The sequence below is a fragment of the Lampris incognitus genome, chromosome 1, assembly GCF_029633865.1.
Source record: "Lampris incognitus isolate fLamInc1 chromosome 1, fLamInc1.hap2, whole genome shotgun sequence".
Taxonomy (NCBI): domain Eukaryota; kingdom Metazoa; phylum Chordata; class Actinopteri; order Lampriformes; family Lampridae; genus Lampris; species Lampris incognitus.
Window position 1 is genome coordinate 838,456 of NC_079211.1, and position 21,545 is coordinate 860,000.

Below are 21,545 nucleotides of genomic sequence, written 5' to 3' on the forward strand. Positions count from 1 at the left end.
CCAGAAACTGACAAAACTCTTGGCCATTCTGAAGTCCAGTTTGAAGACCAGATCCAGGATGAGGACCAGGTCCCCAGTATTAAGACATGGCCCAGGGTAAGAACAGGCTGGCAGCCTTGAGGCTTTGCAATGGTGTGCCAGAGGACATGGCCAGATAAGTCAGTCATCTAAGTAGATGGTGTTAAATAACAGATCGCCCCGGCTTGATATTCAGAACCCCTTTTAAAACTGCAGCCTGCCGGCTCCTCAGCTGGAAATTATTTTAACATTTGTGATTTCATTGATGTGAAAATATTTGAAATTTAAGCCAAAATATGTAAGCGAGTCACTCTCCTGGGGTCCCCCTCAGGTTTAGCGGGGGGCCGTGTATACTTCTGATTAACCATCATAGGGACCACAGAACTACCCTGCAGCAAAGACGTGATCCAAACTTGATTCAGTAAGAAAAACCCCCCATTCAAACCACAAAGAGTCCGGTATGCTCAGCTGTTGTTCAGCTGAGAACTGCCAATGACGTGCGTCTTTGAACAAAAACTCGTTTATCAACAGTATCAATTTATTCTAACAGATCAACACCAAATTCCACTTTTCAAATGACAAAATCAATCAAGTCTTTTTTTAAACAATGGCCCATACAGTTGTTTTTATAAATAACGTGCAGTTTCTTATTCCATCTAAAAAAATTATCATCCTGAATGTGAAGCAGAACAGAAGTATACAGATTAATGACCCAGCTGAACATCTACAGCCAGAGCCCAGCAGACGAGCAGACCCGAAGACCTGCACCAACACCAACTGTTCCCACTTCACCAGTCCTCAGCACCACTTCAGGGGATTGGGGGTGACACTGCCACCAACTGGTAGCTAGTGTTTCCCCCTAGAGTTTAGAGAAGGCAGTCAGGAAGGATCCAGTCAGCACCACACAGGAGGCCAGGATGAACACAGAGCAGTTTCCAAAACCCTGAGAAAAAGATGAGGGTTATACCAGGAAACGTGACAGGACCGCTCACATGTCACATGAACACAACTTGCTTTGGCTCTGAGGATATCATAAGGCTAAGAGCAGTGACACTCATCACATCACGTTGCATGGAGAGCCATGTTTACGTGGGTCCTTTCCAACAAACATCTTTCAGCCCAACAGGAGGAATCATCAGCTGGTGTAGCTTCAAGTTGGAAAGAAAACTGGTATACATATAGTTCTTCATGGCATATGATCGAATACCACAGATCATACATCTACATCAAGTTTAAAACATCCTGACATGGATAGTTCTCCCAATGATGGGGTGTCGGCATGAGTTAGAAGACATGTAGAAAGACCCATCTGAGCAACGACAAGTGACTTCTGTAGTTATTGAATTACATTCACAACTTGGTTAGATATTAAAGAAATGTACGCAGAGATGTGCAAAAACTTAACAAAATAATGTATTTAGTGAAGGGCATCTAGTTATGGGAACCTCCACATGTCAGACAAGGTCATCTCATCAAATACAAGCTGATTAAACCGCCTCATGAACCACTGGTGTTAACTGTATGTGATGCCCATCCATGCAAATTACAAATTACATTCTATTAAGTGTTGCTTGTAAGTAGCCAGTTGTCCTGAGGCCAAGCAATACCTCAACCATCTGAAAATATAGGTTGCATGTTTGCCAGTCACCAGGCTCACATAGACACGAGTCAAGGTCGACATGTTTTCTGCCATGGCGGAGCACATACAGACCCACTGTGTGTCCAACACCAACAAAAAGATTCAGTGTTCAGTGTGGATTCTTACCCTGACCTCCCTGAAGACCAAGGACCCCCAGAGGGCTGCAACCAGGCCGTACCCCTGGCAGGACCAAGCAGAACATGATGGTTAACAGGTGGAACACAAACATGTGTCTGATCTGTAAATCCACAATCAGTATTTGCCAGTTGTGTTTGTTCAGTTTTTCCCCCATAAACACTTGTCATTTTGAGTTTAATTTGTCTTGATGCATGCTCAATAATCCAGGTAAGAAAACCAAAGGAGGTCGAACCATCTGGACACAATGTTTATTGACATACATTTCATGACTCATCTAAGTGACCTCTTCAGTCTAAAGCCTCTGACACACCAGGCCGACGGTGAGCGTCTGTGACCCTAGTTTTTGTGGTGTGTCCCGCACCATCGGCACTAGTCGGACCCGTTGGCAGCTTTTTGGAATCGGTGGAGCCAGTCGGTGAGAGAGGTCACTCTGATTGGCTGTTCGGGTTAGTGAATCGGTGTACGAGAAGAGAAACGGAAGTTACGAAAGCAAGCAAACAACGAAGTCAAGAGGCCACACACAGAAGGTTCTGAACATTTCTCGTCTTCATCTCACCTGAACCTTTCAAGAAGCTAATGCTTTCACAACGACATGAAGAAACGGAAGACCAGCTGATCAGCATGATTCAGGAGAGGCCAGCTCTGGACGACATGACAGAAAAACGTCATGCCAACCGAGTGGTGAAAACCCAACTCTGGCGTGAGCTCGCCAGTGCCATTTGCAACTTTTTATTATCAGTGCTATATCACGACACCGTCCGTAGCGAGCGTGAGTTGAGTGAAAATGGTAAGCAAACGCTGCTTTGTTTACGGTTTGTATATCCGCAGTCCCAGGTCTTCCAGTTTCAAATTGTGAATGACAAATACAGACTACCGCCCCCTGCTGGTACAGAGAGTTATTTCCTCTCATGCAGGTGCAGAATGTACATGCTAGTTGGCCGTAGTCTCTGCGGTGTGTTCAAGTGCTTCTTCTTGGCCCAGACGCAGGCAACGTGAGATGATGCAACAGTCGGCCTTCATCGCCGCTAGTTCTCTGATATGGGTTGGGTGTGTCTGGGCCCTAAACTGACTGCAGGTGTCCCCACCCTTATAAACAATACAGCTGCAATAGCAACCCAAACCAACGACCAGTTTCTTATGCAAATGTGGTGTGACCATTACCTAGAGTTACAATGGTCAAGTGTACTATTCACAGAGGATCGGGGAATAGTTGCAATCACAGCATTGTAAGATGGTGACAGATGTACTCTTAGCCCCCCTCGGTTCAGGGATAGTCGTTCCCTCTTCACAGAGATGGCCTCTTTGACTCCCCGTTCAAACCAGCGTTCCTCCCTATCAAGGATGTGCACATCCTCATCCCTGATAGAGTCGCCACTGGCCTGTAGATGGGCAACGATCCCTAATCCTCTGAATAGTGCACATGGCCTTTGAAACTCTGGTTACTGATCATGCCCATATTTGCATATGAAAATTGTTGTTGGTTTCGGTCATTATACCACTGTGTTGTCTTGATACAGGCTCACCCAGGCGGAGAAAGACATCCTTGCTAAGGGGCTGAATTTTGCTGTCACGCTGAGGGAAATCCCGCCAGTAGAACTGATCACAGCCACCAAATCAGCGATCTGAAAAAAACAACATCGCGAACCCGGAAGCGGAACAACTAAGGAAGAAAGTTTCAGCCTGCCTCAGCAATGCGAAGGCACCGCCATCAAACATCAGTAGAGACGAGAGGAAAGCTCTCATGACTCTCAGTACAGACAATAACATCATCATCCTTCCAGCGGACAAGGAAGATGCACTGTTGTATTAAACCAGACAGACTATCATGAAAAAGTTATGATGTTACTTAGCAACATGAAGACTTATGAGCCCCTGAAACCAGATCCAGGCAGTGGTCACAACAAAAGGGTGATAGATGGTCTGAAGTTGTTAGAACAGGGCAATGCTACTGATAGAATGTTGTACCACAGATTATACCCAGGGGGCGCTATACCTAGTCTGTATGGGTTACCCAAGATACATAAACAGGATGTGCCATTATGACCTATTGTTAGTATGATTAACTCAGTGACCTATAACCTCTCTAAGTTTCTGGCATCTATTAGCCCGCTGGGGGGCAGTAATGAACATTACATTCACAGCACTATGGATGTTGTGGATAAGGTGAGGGACATCATTATGGAGAGGGATGAAACAATGGTCTCTTATGATGTTAAGTCTCTTCATCTGTGTTCCTGTTGATGAAGCAGTGGAGGTAGTCTGTATGAAATTACAAAATGACCCCACCCTTAGCAATAGGACCACCCTTAACACTGACCAAGTGTGTCTGCTCCTGAAGCTGTGTCTTCAGTCCACATACTTCACATACAGGGGGCAGTACTATAGGCAGAGGCATGGGGGCGCTATGGGTTCCTCAGTCTCACCTGTAGTGTCCAACTTGTATATAGAGGAAGAGGAAAAGAGGCTCTGATGTCCTATCCAAGGACACCACCTAGCCACTGGTTCAGATTTGTGGACGACACCGGGGTTAAATTAAATCTCAGGATGTAGCACATTTCCCCGACCACATTAACTCTGTGGCACCACATCAAGTTCACCAGGGAGGATGTGGAACATGGCAGGTTGGTCTTCTTACACTGTGAAATTACAGTCAGTGATGGAGGACATTTGATTGTTGATGTTTACTGTAAACCAACACATACTGATCAGTACTTAAGGTTTGACTCTCATCATCCACCGGAGTACAAACCAGGAGTCATCAGGACACTGGACCACCGAGCTGACAACGTCCCCACTGACACAGCGGGCGGGGAACGGGAGAAATCCCACATTAAACAGGCCCTGGTTAAGTGTGGGTATCCTAACTTGGCATTTGTCAAAGCCAGGAAGACGCCAAACAGTGCACCAGCTGATCCAAGAGAAGGACAACAGCTGTCTAAGTGTAAACCAGTGGTGATTGCGTATGTGGCGGGAGTTTCGGAAAAGTTGAGATGCATGTTTTCAAGACACCGCATCTTGGTTGCTTTCAAACCCCAAAACACACTGCACCAGAAGTTGGTCCACCTCAAGGATTGGTTCCCCCGGCACAAACAGAGCAATATAGTGTAGCTGTTAAGTGCCGGGAGGATTGCTGTGACTTATACATCTGGGAAACTAAACAGATGCTGACCAAGAGGATGGCACAACACAGGAGAGCTAACACATCAGACCAGGACTCCACAGTCTACACCATCTACAGACCAGGACTCCACAGTCTACACCATCTACAGACCACTGGCCACTCTTTCAGGGATGAGGATGTGCACATCTTTGATAGGGAGGAATGCTGTTTTGAACGGGGAGTCAAAGAAGCCATCTATGTGATGAGGGAACGACCATCCCTGAACTGGGAGGAGGAGGGGGGCTAAGAGTACATCTGTCACCAATTTACAGTGCTGTGATTGCAACATTCCCTAGTCCTCTAGTACAACATTTCTCAAACCTCTCCTGGAGGACCACTTGTCCTGCATGTTTTAGATCGCTCCCTGCTCCAAACACAGCTGATTCAACTGATCAACTCGTTAGGAGCTCCCGAAGCTGCCTAATAACAACACTGATCATTTAAATCAGCTGTGTTTGGAGCAGGGAGAGATCTAAAACATGCAGGACAAGTGCTCCTCCAGGAGAGGTTTGAGAAACGCTGCTCTAGTACACATTGCCTGTGAAGCTCGAATTAATGGTCACACTCATATATGCATATGAAACTGATCGTTGGTTTCAGTCATTATGCCAGTGTATTGTTTATAAGGGTGGGGACACCTGCAGTCACTGTATTTTTATAAGGGTGGGACACCTGCAGTCACTGTATTGTTTATAAGGGTGGGGACACCTGCAGTCACTGTATTTTTATAAGGGTGGGACACCTGCAGTCACTGTATTGTTTATAAGGGTGGAGACACCTGCAGTCACTGTATTGTTTATAAGGGTGGGGGTACCTGCAGTCACTGTATTGTTTATAAGGGTGGAGACACCTGCAGTCACTGTATTTATAAGGGTGGAGACACCTGCAGTCACTGTATTGTTTATAAGGGTGGGGACACCTGCAGTCAGTTGAGGCTGAAGAGGTCACTTAGATGATGATGATGACATGTTTCTGTCAATAAACGTTGTGTCCAGATGAACTGATTCAACGTTCTTTGGATTTCTTTAATCGGATTTTTTGAAGAATTAGTGTACAACGCCATCCCAGTAAAAATGTGTTTTGTGGTATTGCCAAGACCTCACCAAATGAATTTGAAGAACCAAACAATCATTGTGTAATTTCAAAATACAGGAGGTTTTTCTGGCGTTTGCGGCTACATTCCGTCATCAGCCTTGATTTCACAAGAAGAGACTCCCCCTAACAACAAATAATTCTGATTTTATGTACCCAGCATTTTGAAGCTTTTTACAGCCGCTGGCTGTTTGTTGGCCTACCACAGCATCGTGTACTCACGGCAGTGATGATGGGGAAGGTGATGACAGCACTCAGGTAGTTATTAGCCAGGAACCAGCAGTATGTGGCCAATGTCCACATCACACCAGACAGAAATCCTAATGGAGAGAAGACAAGACACTCAGAAGTACAGAAATACAACACCCCCCCCCCCAAAAAAAGAGAAAAAAAGTATTTTCAATGAAGAGCGATACATGTTGGTCAGTGTTGGTGAAGACATCTTTGACGGTCTCAAACTAGGGAAGGCTGATGAATGTTTTCATGCTGGCCTTTCTCTCCAAAGTTCAGTTCTCTGTCATGTCACATTACACAACTGATGTTTCCAAGCCTAATAATCCAAAAACTCAGATTCTGTGTAGTCTGGCCTTGGTGAGAACATGGGTTCCAGCCCCAGTAATAATGGCTCATTAGCATCACCTTTTGGGTCACTTAATTAGACCTGATAACAGTTGAACATAATTGAAATACCTGGCAGAGGATTAGCCTATTTAACAGCCTGCTATTAATATTAGACATTAATCATTTCCACAGCCATGCAATAAATTAGACATTTTTTATATACTTTATGCTTTATGTCCTGACTTTAAATTGTAACTTTGCACTTCCGGTCAAGATGGCTGAGTGAGTGGTCTGCGCTGGCTTAACGCCAAGACCGTCAAGGATGCCCACCCGCTGCCTCATCAAGCCGACTGCCTTGCTGTCCTTGGTGGAAACGCCTTTTTCAGCACCATGGACCTCACATCGGGGTTCAACAACAACACCTCCATGAGTCTGACAGGCGGTACACAGCGTTTACGACACCCTTAGACCTGTACGAGTACAACAAACTTCCCCAGGGCCTGTGCAACCATCTATCTTCTCTGTCCAAAATGTGTACGTTGCTGTCCTCGAAGGAGTGTGTCTTCTCCTTGAGGTGTAGATAGACTGCTGAGTCTTGTCCTGAGGAGTGTGGCCTTCTGTGTTGGGCCATCCGTTTGTGTAGTGGTTGTTTGGTTTCTCCTATGTATAGGTCAGTGCAGTCCTCATTGCATTGTACGGTATACACCAGATTGCTTTTTTGGGTGCCTGGTACACGGTCTTTGGGATGAACCAGTTGTTATGGATGTTGATATTGAGCACTTAGCGACACCTAGTGGTCTGTTACGTTATCTGAGGCCCATAATGCTGTGCGCTGTTCTGCCGAGTCATTCTAATAAAGATTCGTGAACTGAAACATGGCGTCAGAAGCGGTCTAGCTAATAGCTAGTTAACAAACGCCATGGCGAGCAATATCGTTCCAGCACCAGAGGGCATGCAGATGTCCGGGGATTTGGTGAAGAACTGGGAGGGTTTCCGTGCGGAATTTGAGGACTTGTTGTTAGCCACGGGTCTAAAAGAGAAGGCGAAGGAAGTACAGGCAGCCTCGCTGAGACGGCTAATGGGTAACGAGGGCCGTCATGTTGCCATGCACAACGGAGCACTGACTGAAGAGCAAAAGACAGACCCTGCTGCCACCCTAAAGGCTTTGGGGGAGCGTTTTAAGCCGGCGAAAAATCTAATATAGGAAAGATGTATGTTTGGGTGCTGCAAACAGGAGGCTGATGAACCAATAGACGGTTTCCTAAGCGGACTACGGGGAAGAGCTGCGTCGTGTGAGTTTCGTGGGCTGAAAGACGACATGATTCGAGACAGGCTCGTGCTCGGTGTCGCAAGGGAGGACACCAGAAGGCGCGTGCTGCGCGAGCGAGAGCTGATGCTGCCGTCAGCGGTGGAAATACGTCGTCTTGCAGAACTGACAGAGAAGCGCATGAGAAGTATGGAGAGCCCACAAGTGTCGACGGACAGTGTAAACACAGCAGACAAACAAAACGAGAGACGTAAAACTCAAGACAGGAGAGGAAGAGATCTACAGTATCTACCGTGCAGATACTGTGGAAACAGCCACAAGCGGGGCAGAGAGCAACGCCCAGCCTACGGTAAGACACGCAGAACATGCGGCGTTTCAAACCACTTGGCAAAGTATGTCAGGCAGGCTAGTAGCAAGACAAAGAAGGTGGATGTGCTGGAAGATGTTGAGCAAGGGGAAGGGGACGCAGATACGGAGGACATGTTCCTAGCCACAGAATGCATCAGCAATATGAAATCAAAGGGGCTCAAATGGTTCGTGCACCTGCGTGTGAACAAGAAAAGGTAAGCATGTCAGCTAGATACAGGTGCCACGTGTAATGTTATGAGCAGCAAGACCAAAGAGAAGTTGTCACCCGGAACAGTGTTACGCCCGAGCACAACCAAGCTGATACTATATTCTGGGGAAACTCTGCCATCACAAGGGAGATTCCACACAGATGTGTCATTCGAGGAGAAAAGCACGAGCTGGTCTTTGAGATAGTTGAAACTCCACAGGAGCCTCTCCTCTCAGGGGCCACATGTGAGTGTCTGGGCCTAATGACATTCACAAGCCTAGAGGAGCTGAACAAAGTAGAAGCAGGTCAGTGCGTGCCCCTCACAAAAGATCAGCTGTTGAATGACTACACTGATGTCTTCAAGGACCCAGTTGAGTCAGTCCCAGGCGAAATACACTTCGAGCTGGATCCAAATGTATCTCCTGTACAGTGCGCACCTTGAAATGTTCCGGTAGCGTTGAGGGAGAAGGTCAAGGAAGAGCTAGACAGGCACATCAGAGCAGGCAACATCACACCAGTGAGCGAGCCCACGGCGTGGATAAGTAATATGGTGACTGACGCAAAACCAGAAAAGATAATACTGTGCATCGACCCCAAACCCATTAACCGAGCACTGCCGAGGTCCCACTACCATATGCCGACGCTGGAGGATGTGTTGTACAAGCTACCCAAGGCTCGTATCTTCACATTGGTGGATGCTCCCGACGCCTTTCTACAGTGCAAGCTCGACGACGCAAGCAGCCGTCTGATGACCTTCTGGATGCCGTGGGGCCGCATGAGGTGGCTCAAACTCCCATTCTGTTTCTCTGTGGCACCGGAGATCTATCAACGCAAACAGCACGAACTGCTAGCAGGTCTGGCTGGCATTGAACCAATAGCCGATGACATCCTGGTGGTTGGGTGTGGCGACACAGAGGCGGAAGTGGAACAGGACCATGACAACAACCTGCGTGCTCTCATGGAGCGACGCAGAGCCGTGAAGCTGAGACTGAGCGAGTACAAGCTGCAGTTCAAACTTCAAGCAGTCCACTTCCACGGACACATACTGTCCTCGGAAGGACTGGAGATCGACCCAGAGAAAACACGGGCTGTGTTGGAGATGCCGACACCTACGGATGCAAAAGCTGTGAAATGCTTCATTGGGTTTGTGACTTACCTTGCAAAATTCCTGCCAAAGCTCTCGGAGGTCTGTGAGCCGCTCCGCAGACTTCTGGACAAGGACACAGAATGGCATTGGCTGCCCAAACATGAGGATGCGGTGCAGGAAATAAAGCAACTGGTCTCCAACACACCTATTCTCAGATACTACGACGTCACAAAGCCTGTCACAGTCTAGAGCGACGCCAGCATGAATGGGCTGTGATGCTGCTTGCTGCAAGGGGGGCAGCCTGTGGCCTTTGCCTCGAGAGCCCTGGCACAAACAGAGCAAAACTACGCTCAAATCGAGAAAGAATGCTTGAGCATAGTCTTCGCATGCCAAAGATTCCACCAATAATTATACGGCAGAGAAACAGTCATTGCAGAGACGGACCACAAACCACTGATCACCATCTTCAAGAAGCCCCTCCTGAGTGCACCGAAACGCCTTCAGGGAATGTTGATGCAGCTGCAATGTTACAGCCTCGATGTTGTGTACAAGCCTGGGACACAAATGCCCATCAGTGACACTCTAAGCCGAGCTACTCTGCCGCGCCAGAGGTCAGACACCCCACATGTGCGACATGCAGTGTTTGCCATGGACAACGACCAGACAGAGCTGGACCAAGCTCAGCACCTGAATGTCACCGCCTTCAGATTCCGCCAAATAACACAGCACACAGACACGGATGATGTACTCCAAGAGCTGAAGACGGTGATCCTGGATGGGTGGCCTGACTTCAAGGAGGACACCCCACTGGCAGTGCGGGAATACTGGCCCTTCTGGAATGAGCTGAATGTGCAAAATGGGGTGCTGTACAGAGGACAGTGTGTCATTATCCCGAAGGACTTGAGAGCAGAGCTACTCAAGCCAATACACTCAAGCCACATTGGTGGCGAGGCCTGTTAGAGACGGGCCAGGGATACCCTCTTCTGGCCGAGCATGAAAGTCGAAATAAAGGACTTTGTGTCCAACTGCTCTACATGCAATGAGTACGCAAAGAATCAGCAGAAGGAATCTATGATGTCACGTGAGATACCAACACATCCATGGCAAACTGTGAGCATGGATATCTACTCCTACGCCGGCAAAGACTTTCTCATCCTGGTAGACCACTACTCAGATTACTGGGAAATCAACCAGCTGCCAGACCTATCGGCCGACACTCTCATCACGTGCTGCAGAGCCCAGTTTGCGCGTTATGGACAGCCTGACAAAGTGGTCACAGATAACGGCCCACAATTTGTTTGTGAACAATTCAGGAGGTTTGCAACCAGCTGGGGTTTTACCCATGTCACATCCTCCCCCCGACATCCGAAATCCAACGGCAAGGCCGAGGCGGCTGTGAAGATAGTGAAATCACTCCGCAAGCGGGCAAAAGCAGATGGTACAGATGTATGGATGGCCATCCTCCACTGGCGCAACACGCCCACAGAGGGGCTAGACAGCAGCCCCACTCAACGCTTAATGTCGCGTAGGCTCAAAACCTCACTGCCGGTTGCAGACAGCCTGCTGCAGCCACATGTTGTGGTCGGAGTGACTGGGAAGCTGCGGTGGAAAGGGCGGATGGCGAAATCGACCTACGACAGATCTGCCAGGGACCTCCCAGTGCTGAACGTGGGAGATCGGATAAGAATGAAACCACTACCAGGAGATCGCACAGGAAGATGGCCGCTGGGCCAATGCATCCAGAAAGTCGCTCCTCGTTCATTCGTGGTGGATGTCAACGGCACACAGTGGAGACGCAACCATGTGGATCTACGGGTGGCAGAGCGCTCAGCTGAAGCACAACAGGTCAGTATGCCTGAGCAGCGCAGTCCTGAACAGGGACACATGACTGGGAAGTCAGCCGAGACCAGGCATGGGTCAGGCCAGGGCGAACCAGAAGGGATGGAAGCCCCTCACACACCAAGCAGTCTGGCTCCTCGCCCCCCAAGTACACCGGTGCCTGGACGGTGCCGGACACCGGGGTATCACAGCAGCACACCGGGCCATGCAGTGTACTCACGCAGTGGCCGCCTCTCACGGCCACCTCAAAGACTGAACTTGTGACTTTGTGAGAACTTTGGTTCAACTGAAGCGCACATACATGAGAACATGGGTTCAACTAGGGTGTAGGCGGATCGCTGCCCTTACTAATGCCCACACACACACACACACACACATACACATTGGCAGCACACACATGAAGAAATGTCACAAAAGACTGTTGGCCTATTCCTTTATTATTAGTATTTTTAGAAAAAAAAGAGAAAAGTTGTGGAAGGACAGTTAATGTCACGCATGTTGCAATGTGATACAAGAAGTTATTGATAAGTTGTGTTATTATGCAACGGTTATTGAGAAGTTAAGAGTTCAAAGTATTTACAGAACATTAATCTAAAGGAAGGAAGATGTTATGGATGTTGATATTGAGCACTTAGCGACACCTAGTGGTCTGTTACGTTATCTGAGACCCATAATGCTGTGCGCTGTTCTGCTGAGTCATTCTAATAAAGATTCATGAACTGAAACACCAGTTTGCGTCGGAGTGTGTTGCTGGGTTTGAAGTATACCGGGATGCGGTGTTTGGTGAAAATTCTCCTGAGTTTCTCGGAGACCGCAGAAACATACGGGATGACTGTGCTCTTCCTTCTGTTCCTTTTCTCCTCGTCGCTCACCCGGTTGGTCTTTCTGGAACGTGTTGCAGTTTTCACAAAGGTCCAACTGGGGTAGCCGCAGGTTTTTAAAGCTCCCCTCAGGTGTTTGGATTTTGACCCATGTGTCGTCCACATATCTGAACCAGTGGCTTGGAGGTGTGCCTCTGAAAGAGTTCAGGGCCCTGTGTTCTACCTCTTCCATATATAAGTTGGCCACAATGGGCGATATTGGTGAGCCCATTGCACAGCCGTGTTTCTGTCTATATTTCCAAACACAAGAGGTGCAGGCGTTTACCAAACACATCAACTCAGTGGACAAGAACATTAAGTTCACAAGGGAAGACGTAAAGAACAACAGTTTGCCCTTCTTGGACCGTGACGTCCACATTGGGGAAGACAGGAGCCTCCACATTGGGGTTTACAGGAAACCTACACACACAGACCAATATCTACTTTTCAACTCACACCACCCGCTGGAACACAAACTGAGCATAATCAGAACTCTGCAACACAGAGCTGACAATGTGCCCAGCAGCACTCAGGCCCAACGAGAAGAACACAAACACCTGAGGGGAGCTTTAAAAACCTGCGGCTACCCCAGTTGGACCTTTGTGAAAACTGCAACACGTTCCAGAAAGACCAACCAGGTCAGCGACGAGGAGAAAAGGAACAGAAGGAATAGCACAGTCATTGTTAAGGTTTGTGGAAGACCCCAAGCGCACAACACCAGACAGAGATGGGGTTAGCCGAAACTGGCGTACTTTATTCCTTGCGCGTACAACAGTCAAACACAGGAAGGCAATAAGCGACAAGAAAACGGGAAGTCCAAGAGAAAAAACTCACGGGTAATCCAAAACGGGAACACGGCAGGATACTTCCACGGGGAAACTTTGCAAGGGAAACCATAAACCAAGGGCTGGGTCAAGCTCAGAGAGAAAAGCACCGTAAGGGAAGAGTAGCCACTACTGCGAGGAGGTTACGGCACGAACTGACAATGGGCGCTGGGAGACCACCAAACTTAAGCCCAGCCCTGACGGCTAAGCCCGGCTGTGACGAGCTGATTGGCTGCCGGCGCGGGGTGGGCGGGTCACGGCGCGGGGTGGGCGAGCCGTAACAGTACCCCCCCTCCACGGGAGCCACTAGGTGACTTGCCCGGCTTGTCGGGATGGGAATGATGGAACTCAGTGAGCAGCCCAGGGTCCAGGATGAGCTGGCGGGAGACCCAGCTACGTTCCTCCGGACCGTAACCCTCCCAGTCCACCAAATACTGGAACCCCCGTCCTCAGTGCCGGACGTCCAGCAGCCGGCGGATCTTCCACTGGGGGTGCCCATCCACGATCTCAGGGGGAGGCGAAGCCGGGGCATCAGAGAACTGTGGGAGACAGGCTTAACCCCAGACACATGAAAAACGGCATGGATCTTCAAGGAAGCTGGAAGCTTCAGACTCACCGCCGCGGGACTGAGCACCTTCCTGATCTCAAAGGGCCCGACAAACCGGGGGTTCAGCTTCTTCGCGGTGGACTGAAGCGGGAGGTCCTTCAAGGACAGCCACACCCTTTGGCCTGGTTGGTACGTAGGCGCTGGGGACCGGCGTCGGTTGGTCCCCGACTGGCGCGCTCAGCTGCCCGGAGCAGAGCAGCTCTGGTCACCTCCCAGACGCGACGACACCGGTTCAGATGGGCCTGCACGGAGGGAACTGCCACTTCCAACTCCTGCGCAGCAAAGACATGCGGCTGGTAGCCCAGGGACACCTCCAAAGGTGAGAGGCCGGTGGCAGAGCTGACCAGGGAGTTGATGGCATACTCGACCCAGGGGAGGAACCGACTCCAGGAGCTGGGCTTCTTGGCGGCCATGCACCGGAGGGCAGACTCCATGCTCTGGTTCATCCTCTCCGTCTGCCCATTAGTCTGTGGGTGATATCCAGAGGAGAGACTAACAGAGGCACCCAACCCCTTACAAAAGGCCCGCCATACCTGGGAGACGAACTGGGGCCCTCGGTCCGAGACGACGTCCAGGGGAAGGCCGTGGAGACGGAACACGTGGCTCGTCAGGAGGTCCGCTGTCTCAGAACTGACAGAAGCCGATGGGAGATTGGGGAGGGCCACCAGGTGCACTCCCTTACTGAAGTGGTCCACCACTGTCAGGATCACAGTGTTACCCTGGGAGGGAGGCAGTCCGGAGACAAAATCCAACGCCACATGGGACCAGGGCCGGCTTGGAGTTGGGAGGGGCTGCAGCAGACCCGCGGGTGCCTGGTGAGAGGCCTTGCTGCGAGCACAGACGGAGCAGGCCTTTACGAAGTCCCTGACGTCATTCCTCATGGTGGGCCACCAGAAACGCAGAGCCAGGAAGGTGAAGGTGCGGTGGACACCCGGGTGGCAAGCAAACTGACTGGCATGGCCCCACTGAAAAACCCGGGACCGGACTGAGTCCGGGGCGAACAGGCGGTGTGGAGGTACGTGGATCGGGGCGGGATGGGAGTGCAACGCCTGCCTGACCACGGTCTCGATGCCCCAGGTAACCATGCCAACCACCCTGGCCTCAAGAAGGATGGGAGTCGGCTCCTCTGTAGCTGGCTCCCTCCTCAGGTGTTGTCGGGACAGGGAGTCTGCCTTCGTGTTGCAGGACCCGGGGCGATAAGTCAAACCGACTGAGGAAGCTGGCCCACCGTGCCTGCCGACCATTGAGGCGCTTGGTTGCTCGGATGAACGTCAAGTTCTTATGATCAGTCCAGATGGTAAACGGCTGTTCCGCCCCCTCCAGCCAATGGCGCCACTCCTCCAGAGCAGCCAGCACTGCCAGCAGCTCCCGGTTCCCGACATCGTAGTTCTCCTCAGCGGGAAGGAACCGGCGAGAGAAGAAGGCGCATGGATGGACCTTCTGGTCAGACGCTGACCACTGGGAGAAGACAGCCCCCAACCCGGTGTCCGAAGCATCCACCTCCACGACGAACTGCCTCTTGGGGTCGGGGTGGAGCAGGACCGGGGCGCTGGTGAACCTTTCCTTGAGGAACTGGAACGCAGAGCAGGCAGCCGGGGACCAGACGAACGGCTGGGAGGGGGAGGTCAGCCTGGTGAGAGGTTCTGCCACGCGGCTGTAGTTCCGGATGAAACTCCGATAGAAGTTCGCAAACCCGAGGAAGCTCTGTAATTCCTTCCGGGATGTGGGATCAGGCCAGTCCACCACAGCCTGGATCTTGCGGGGGTTGGCCCGGGTCTGTCCTCTCTCAACGACAAAGCCCAGGTAGTCAACGGAAGGGGAATGGAACCGGCACTTCTCTGCCTTGACAAAGAGCCGGTTCCGGAGAAGACGTTCGAGTACCTCGAGGACATGCTGGACATATTCCTCGAGGGTCCTGGAGAAGATGAGGATGTCATCGAGGTAGACCACCACAAACTCGCCGAGCATGTCGCGGAGAATGTCATTCATGAGAGCCTGGAATACCGCTGGGGCGTTGGTGAGGCCGAACGGCATGACCAGGTACTCATAATGACCCCGGGGCATCTTAAAGGCTGTCTTCCACTCGTCCCCCTTCCGGATCCGGACCAGATGATAGGCACACCGGCGGTCCAGCTTAGTGAAGACAGTAGCCTGGGTGAGGGGCTCAAGGGTGGAACTCATGAGAGGAAGGGGGTACTTGTTCTTGACAGTTATCTCATTGAGTTGGCGAAAGTCAATGCAGGGTCGGAGGCCCCCATCCTTCTTCACGAAAAAGAATCCAGCTGCCACCTGGGAGGACGAGGGCCGAATGAGCCCCGCTGCCAAGGACTCGGAGATGTACTCGTCCATCGCAGCCTTCTCGGGGATGGTCAGACTGTACAGACGACTGCTGGGAAGGGGTGCCCCAGAGTGGAGGTCGATAGCACAGTCATAAGGCCGATGAGGAGGAAGAGATTGGGCCCGGGTCTTGCTGAAAACCTCACCTAGCTCATGGTACTCAGGGGGAACAGAGGAGAGGTCGGGAGGCGGGGCTCTAGGGGCACGTCGGGGGGATGGGCCGGGAGCAGCCTGGAGACATTGGGCATGAAAGGAGGAGCTCCACTCCATGATGGTACCGGAGGCCCAGGCGATGTGTGGCTCATGCTGCATGAACCAGGGGTGCCCTAGGATAACAGGGACTAACGGGGACTGGATGATGTAGAACCAAAGTCTCTCCACATGGTTCCCTGCTATGGTGAGAGAAACAGAATGGGTGCGTTGGGTGACGCTGGCCAGGCAGCGCTCGTCCAGCTCGTCCATGGGCTTCTCCAGCATCTCTAGCGGGATGTTAGCCTGGGCAGCAAACTCTGAGTCCAGGAAACACTCATCAGCCAGCGAGTCGAGGAGTGCACCCACCGTGAGCCGCTGGTCAGCCCAGGCCAGGGTAACGCTAACTAGATGGTTCTGTGGGGCAGGACGGCGGGAACAGGAAAGGCAGCTCACTAGGATCTCCCGGGGTCCCAGTGAGCCTAGTCTTTTGGCCAAGTGGGGCAACCGCTGATCCGATATCCCTTCTGGCCACAGTATAGGCATTGATGCGCCTTGAACCGGGACTCCCATTCGGCCGGACTAAGGTGCGTGTGCCCCAGCTGCATAGGTTCCTGCCCCGTCATGGTCTGGGGTGCGGGGGGAGAAACGGCCACAGGGAAAGTGGGGCGAACAGGAGTAGGGATCCTGTTAGGAGTGCTGGATGACTGGGGAATGGACGGGGATCCACGCAGGGCTCGCTCGCGCCTCCTCTGCTGGAGGCATCCGTCGATGCGGATGGCGAGCTTGATCAGGTCATCGAGGGAGGTGGGCTCCTTCCGGGTGGCTAGCTGGTCCTTGACAGCCTCGCTGAGACCTCTCCGGAAGGTGACCCGAAGTGACTGGTCGTTCCAGCCGCTCTCAGCTGCGGCCAGCCTGAACTCCACAGAGTAGTCTGTGACACTGCCACTGCCCTGCTGGATACTGCTCAGCCGAGCACCAGGATCCTGGCCACCGACTGGATGGTGGAAAACCTTCAGTAGTTCCGCCTCAAAGGTCTCATAGGTGAGGCAGAAACGGGCCTTCATGGACCAGGAAGCAGTGGCCCATTGAGCTGCTCGGCCTGTGAGCAGGTTGGTCACGTAAGCGACCCGGGCAGCATCAGAATGAACATGCTGGGTGGGTGCAGGAAGACCAGCTCACACTGCATGATGAACGTCGCACAGGTCTCAAAGTTGCCATCAAATGGTCGTGGGCTGGAGAGGCAGGGCTCCCGGGGAACTGGGTTGAGCACCACAGGGTTAACTGGGCCAGTGGGCCCAGGGGGCGGGTTACCCACGACTCCAGGGGCAAGCTGGCCCGGCGGCTGGATGGTGAGAGCCACCGTGATGGTCTGCAACTGCCGCAGGATCTCTGCTTGTTGGCTTGCCAACGCCGCCTGCTGGCTCGTTAGGTTACCCACACAGGCCTGGACGACCTGGACCTGAGTCTGAAGATCCCTTACCGCAGCAGAGGCCGCCTTTAGCTGCTGGGTGTGGGAGTTGGTCAGTTGGATCTGTCTGATGAGAGCTGCTTGAACCGGACTGGTCGGTACGTTCTCTGTGCCGGCTGGGGTCATCAGGGTCAGTTCGTACGGTTAAGGTTTGTGGGAGACCCCAAGCGCACGACACCAGGCAGAGATGGAGTTAGCCGAAACTAGCGTACTTTATTCCTTGCGCGTACAACAGTCAAACACAGGAAGGCAATGAGCGACAAGAAAACGGGAAGTCCAAGGGAGAAAACTCGCGGGTAATCCAAAACGGGGACACGGCAGGATACTTCCACAGGGAAACTTCGCAAGGGAAACCATAAACCAAGGGCTGAGGTAAAGCTCGGAGAGAAATGCACCGTAAGGGAAGAGTAACCACAACTGCGAGGACATTACGGCACGAACTGACAATGGGCGCTGGGAGACCACCAAACTTAAGCCCAGCCCTGACGAGCTGATTGGCTGCCGGTGCGGGTAGGGTGGGCCACGGCGCGGGGTGGGGTGGGTGAGCCGTAACAGTCATCCCGTATGTTTCTGGGGTCTCCGAGAAACTCAGGAGAATTTTCAACAAACACCACATCCCGCTATACTTCCAACCCAGCAACACACTCCGACAAAGACTGGTCCATCCCCAAGATAAAGATAGTCATGGGATCACGAAGGGACTATGTAACGTTTGTCATATTAAAAAAAAAAAAGCTCTACAAAGAATTCATAAAGTACAGAACCATGGAAGCAGACATAAAATACAACAAATATAGAAACGAGCTAACATTATGAGGATATGCAAGAAGGAATACTACAATAAAAAACTAGAGACCAATAAAACAACACCTAAGGTATATGGAAGGTGTTGAATAGTGTTATTAGAAACAGATCTAGAAGGCCAAGCTGTCCTCAGTACTTTACAGATGGTGACAAGACTATAAACAACACGGAAGACGTGGTCGACGGCTTCAACACATTCTTTGTAAATGTGTGGCAGGAAAAACCAATGACACACAAACAATCACAGAGGGGAATGACGGTGATGACGGGGACAGAAACCCAAGTTCCATGTTTCTTAGAGTGGGGGAAGAGAAGGACATCGTGGACAAATGAGAGAACAAGAAATCTACTGACTGGAATGATGTTGATATGACAAAAGTTAGAAAGTAATCGAATGTATTGCTACACCACTGACCCATGCAAGATATCAGAAATATTGAAATGTGCTCTATTTGCTGATGACACGAATATCTTTTGTTTTGGTGAGAATGTACAGCAGCTTTTGGAGGTGACCACAATAGAAATGCAAAAATTAAAACGGTGGTTTGACAAAAACAAATTATCCTTAAATCTGGACAAAACAAACTTTATGTTGTTTGGAAATCAAATGATGAACACCAAAGTAAAATTAATGAAACAACGTCCAACTAGACAGAGTATATGAAAATAAATGTCTAGGTGTGATACTAGACCACAACACCTGCTGGAAACCTCACACAACATGTGTGCAAGCAAAGCTGCAAGGTGCATTGCAGTCATGAGCAAATCAGGTCACATTCTGGATCATAAAACATTGTACACTCTGTATTGTTCAGTTATTTTACCATATCTGATCTACTGTGTGGAGGTATGGGGTAACACCTACGCAACCAACCTACAACCATTCCACTAAGACTAAATGCTTCGCCAACAGTATTTTCCCCCTGGCCATCAGGACTCCGAATTCCTCCCTGCTGTCCCTCCTCACATACCACTGGCATAAATATCACCATTCACCTTGTTGTTATGCCCAATATGTTTATTTCTTGTTATTGTGTAACTACTCTTCATGATAATATGTGTAGTGTCTGTAGTTGTCCATGTAGGTATTGTGCTGCAGAGTGTAAAATGTACCAAAAACAAATTCCACCGGCTTTGGTCGTGTGGCTAATAAACCAAGCTATCTATTATGTATACTACACAAAAGAGCCATGAGGACAGTTAACATAGGCTATGGTGAACACATCAACAAGCCGTTTCTCAAGTCATGTGCCTTGAAGTTCAGGGATTTAATAGACTAACACAGCACAAATAATGTTCAAAGCAAGAAACACTCCGCTACCCAGTAATACACAAAAAAATAGTATCAGATAGAGAAGGGGAATGGGCATTTCAATTTGTTGGGTACAATTGTGGAACAGTTTGAGTAGGAACACAAAGTACAAACCACGCAGTTCAAGACGTACGAAGGACTGGTTATCAAGCAATATCGGCATGATGAAAGGTTGTGTTAACTGTTAAAGTTTTACTTATCTCCGAACATTCCTATTAACGTGTCTGTGAATGTTCTCATTCATCCAGGTCATGGTTATCCAAAGGAATTGAATCGAGTGCAACTGGACTTGGTATATATCCATGAAGATGTTTCGCCTCTCATCCAAGAGGCTTCCTCAGTTCGTGCCTTTCTGACCAGACCAAGCTGGTCTGACTGAGTGCTGATGAAATGTCTGTGATATTCAGAGACATGTGGCAGAACAATTTGGGTCTGACACCCTTAAAAAGGTGAGGGAATATGAAAGGATGGCTCGGAAGATTGCAGACTACAGAAACCACTTGCGATTCAATCTGAGATGCAGACAACACAGGCTCATACCCACTAGCCTCCGCCTGTGTACCACAATAAAAGGACATAGAGCAGACAGAATCATAGAGAAGGCACAGAATCAACTCCTGAATGAAAGTGTGAGACAGGTCCATTTCACTATTGACGGGCTGAAGGAGAAATCTGACCAACTACTCCAACAACTAACATCCCACTTGCCTGGTGCAGTCTTGGAGAGGATCACGGATTTCACCAAGAAACCCCAACTATCTCAACACCACAAAACCAAAGAAAGGCTGACAAGGAAGTTTCAAAACTTACAGCGACGAACCAACAACACTAGCCAAGCAGATATACTTACCTTGAGACAAAAGACAGAACATCCCACACAAAACAGAACGCAGGACAGATGGCTCAAGAATCTGTCGGACAAGGTACTTTCACAATCAGAGAAGGAGGCCTTAGCCAAAGGACTGAACTTCGCCATGACACCCAAACAACTACCTATAGTTGACCTCATCACATCCAGGCGGGACAGCTTAGGTTAAAGGTATCAGCAGCTCGGTCCAATGCGTAACTCCCTCCTTCCAACCTAACCATGGAGGAAAGGAAATCCGTGACAGCCCTGAGCATGGATGAAAACATCACTATCCTTCCAGCAGATAAGGGGAGATGCACGGTTATCCTTAACATCACAGACTACCACGCCAAGATCACGTCATTACTCAGTGACACCGACACCTATGAACCTCTGAGACGCGATCCTACTAGTGGTTACAAGAGGAGAATAATAGAGTACCTACAGAAACTACAGAAAGGAGGAACCATTGATCAGGTACAATGCCACCGTCTCTACCCACAAGATAACATCCCATACATATATGGACTCCCTAAGATCCATAAAGATGGAACCCCCCTCAGGCCCATCGTCAGCAGCATAAACTCGGTCACGTACAACATTGCCAAACATATAGCCAACATCTTGACCCCTTTAGTGGGCGAAACACCTCACCATATCCAAAACTCCATTGACTTCGTGGACAAGGTCCAAGGCGTAAAACTGGAACCGAATGAAACCATGGTATCCTACGACGTGACCTCGTTATTCACCTGCATCCCAACCATGGAGGCTTTGGAAACTGTGAGGCATCGTTTGCTACGGGACGACACCCTCCACAATAGGACCAACCTCAGCCCAGACCAGATTTGCCAACTACTGGACCTTTGCCTGAACACTACATATTTCCAATTCAGGGGCAAGTTTTACAGACAGAAACACGGCTGTGCAATGGGCT

At 50.1% G+C, this 21,545-nt stretch overlaps 1 protein-coding gene across 2 annotated transcripts in view; it reads right to left on the minus strand.

Moving 5' to 3' along the window:
• Positions 1–576: 576 nt before the first annotated feature.
• The window catches only part of LOC130124727 (transmembrane protein 144-like), a 47,771-nt gene continuing 26,802 nt past the window's right edge, over positions 577–21,545 (minus strand). For both annotated transcript variants that reach the window (XM_056294060.1, XM_056294067.1), the window contains exons 9-11: positions 6,270–6,367; positions 1,784–1,837; positions 577–961 (exon numbers count right to left, since the gene is read on the minus strand). In XM_056294060.1, coding sequence (XP_056150035.1) covers positions 878–961; positions 1,784–1,837; positions 6,270–6,367 — 236 coding nt within the window. In that variant the 3' untranslated portion in view covers positions 577–877. The remainder of the gene's footprint in view (positions 962–1,783; positions 1,838–6,269; positions 6,368–21,545) is intronic.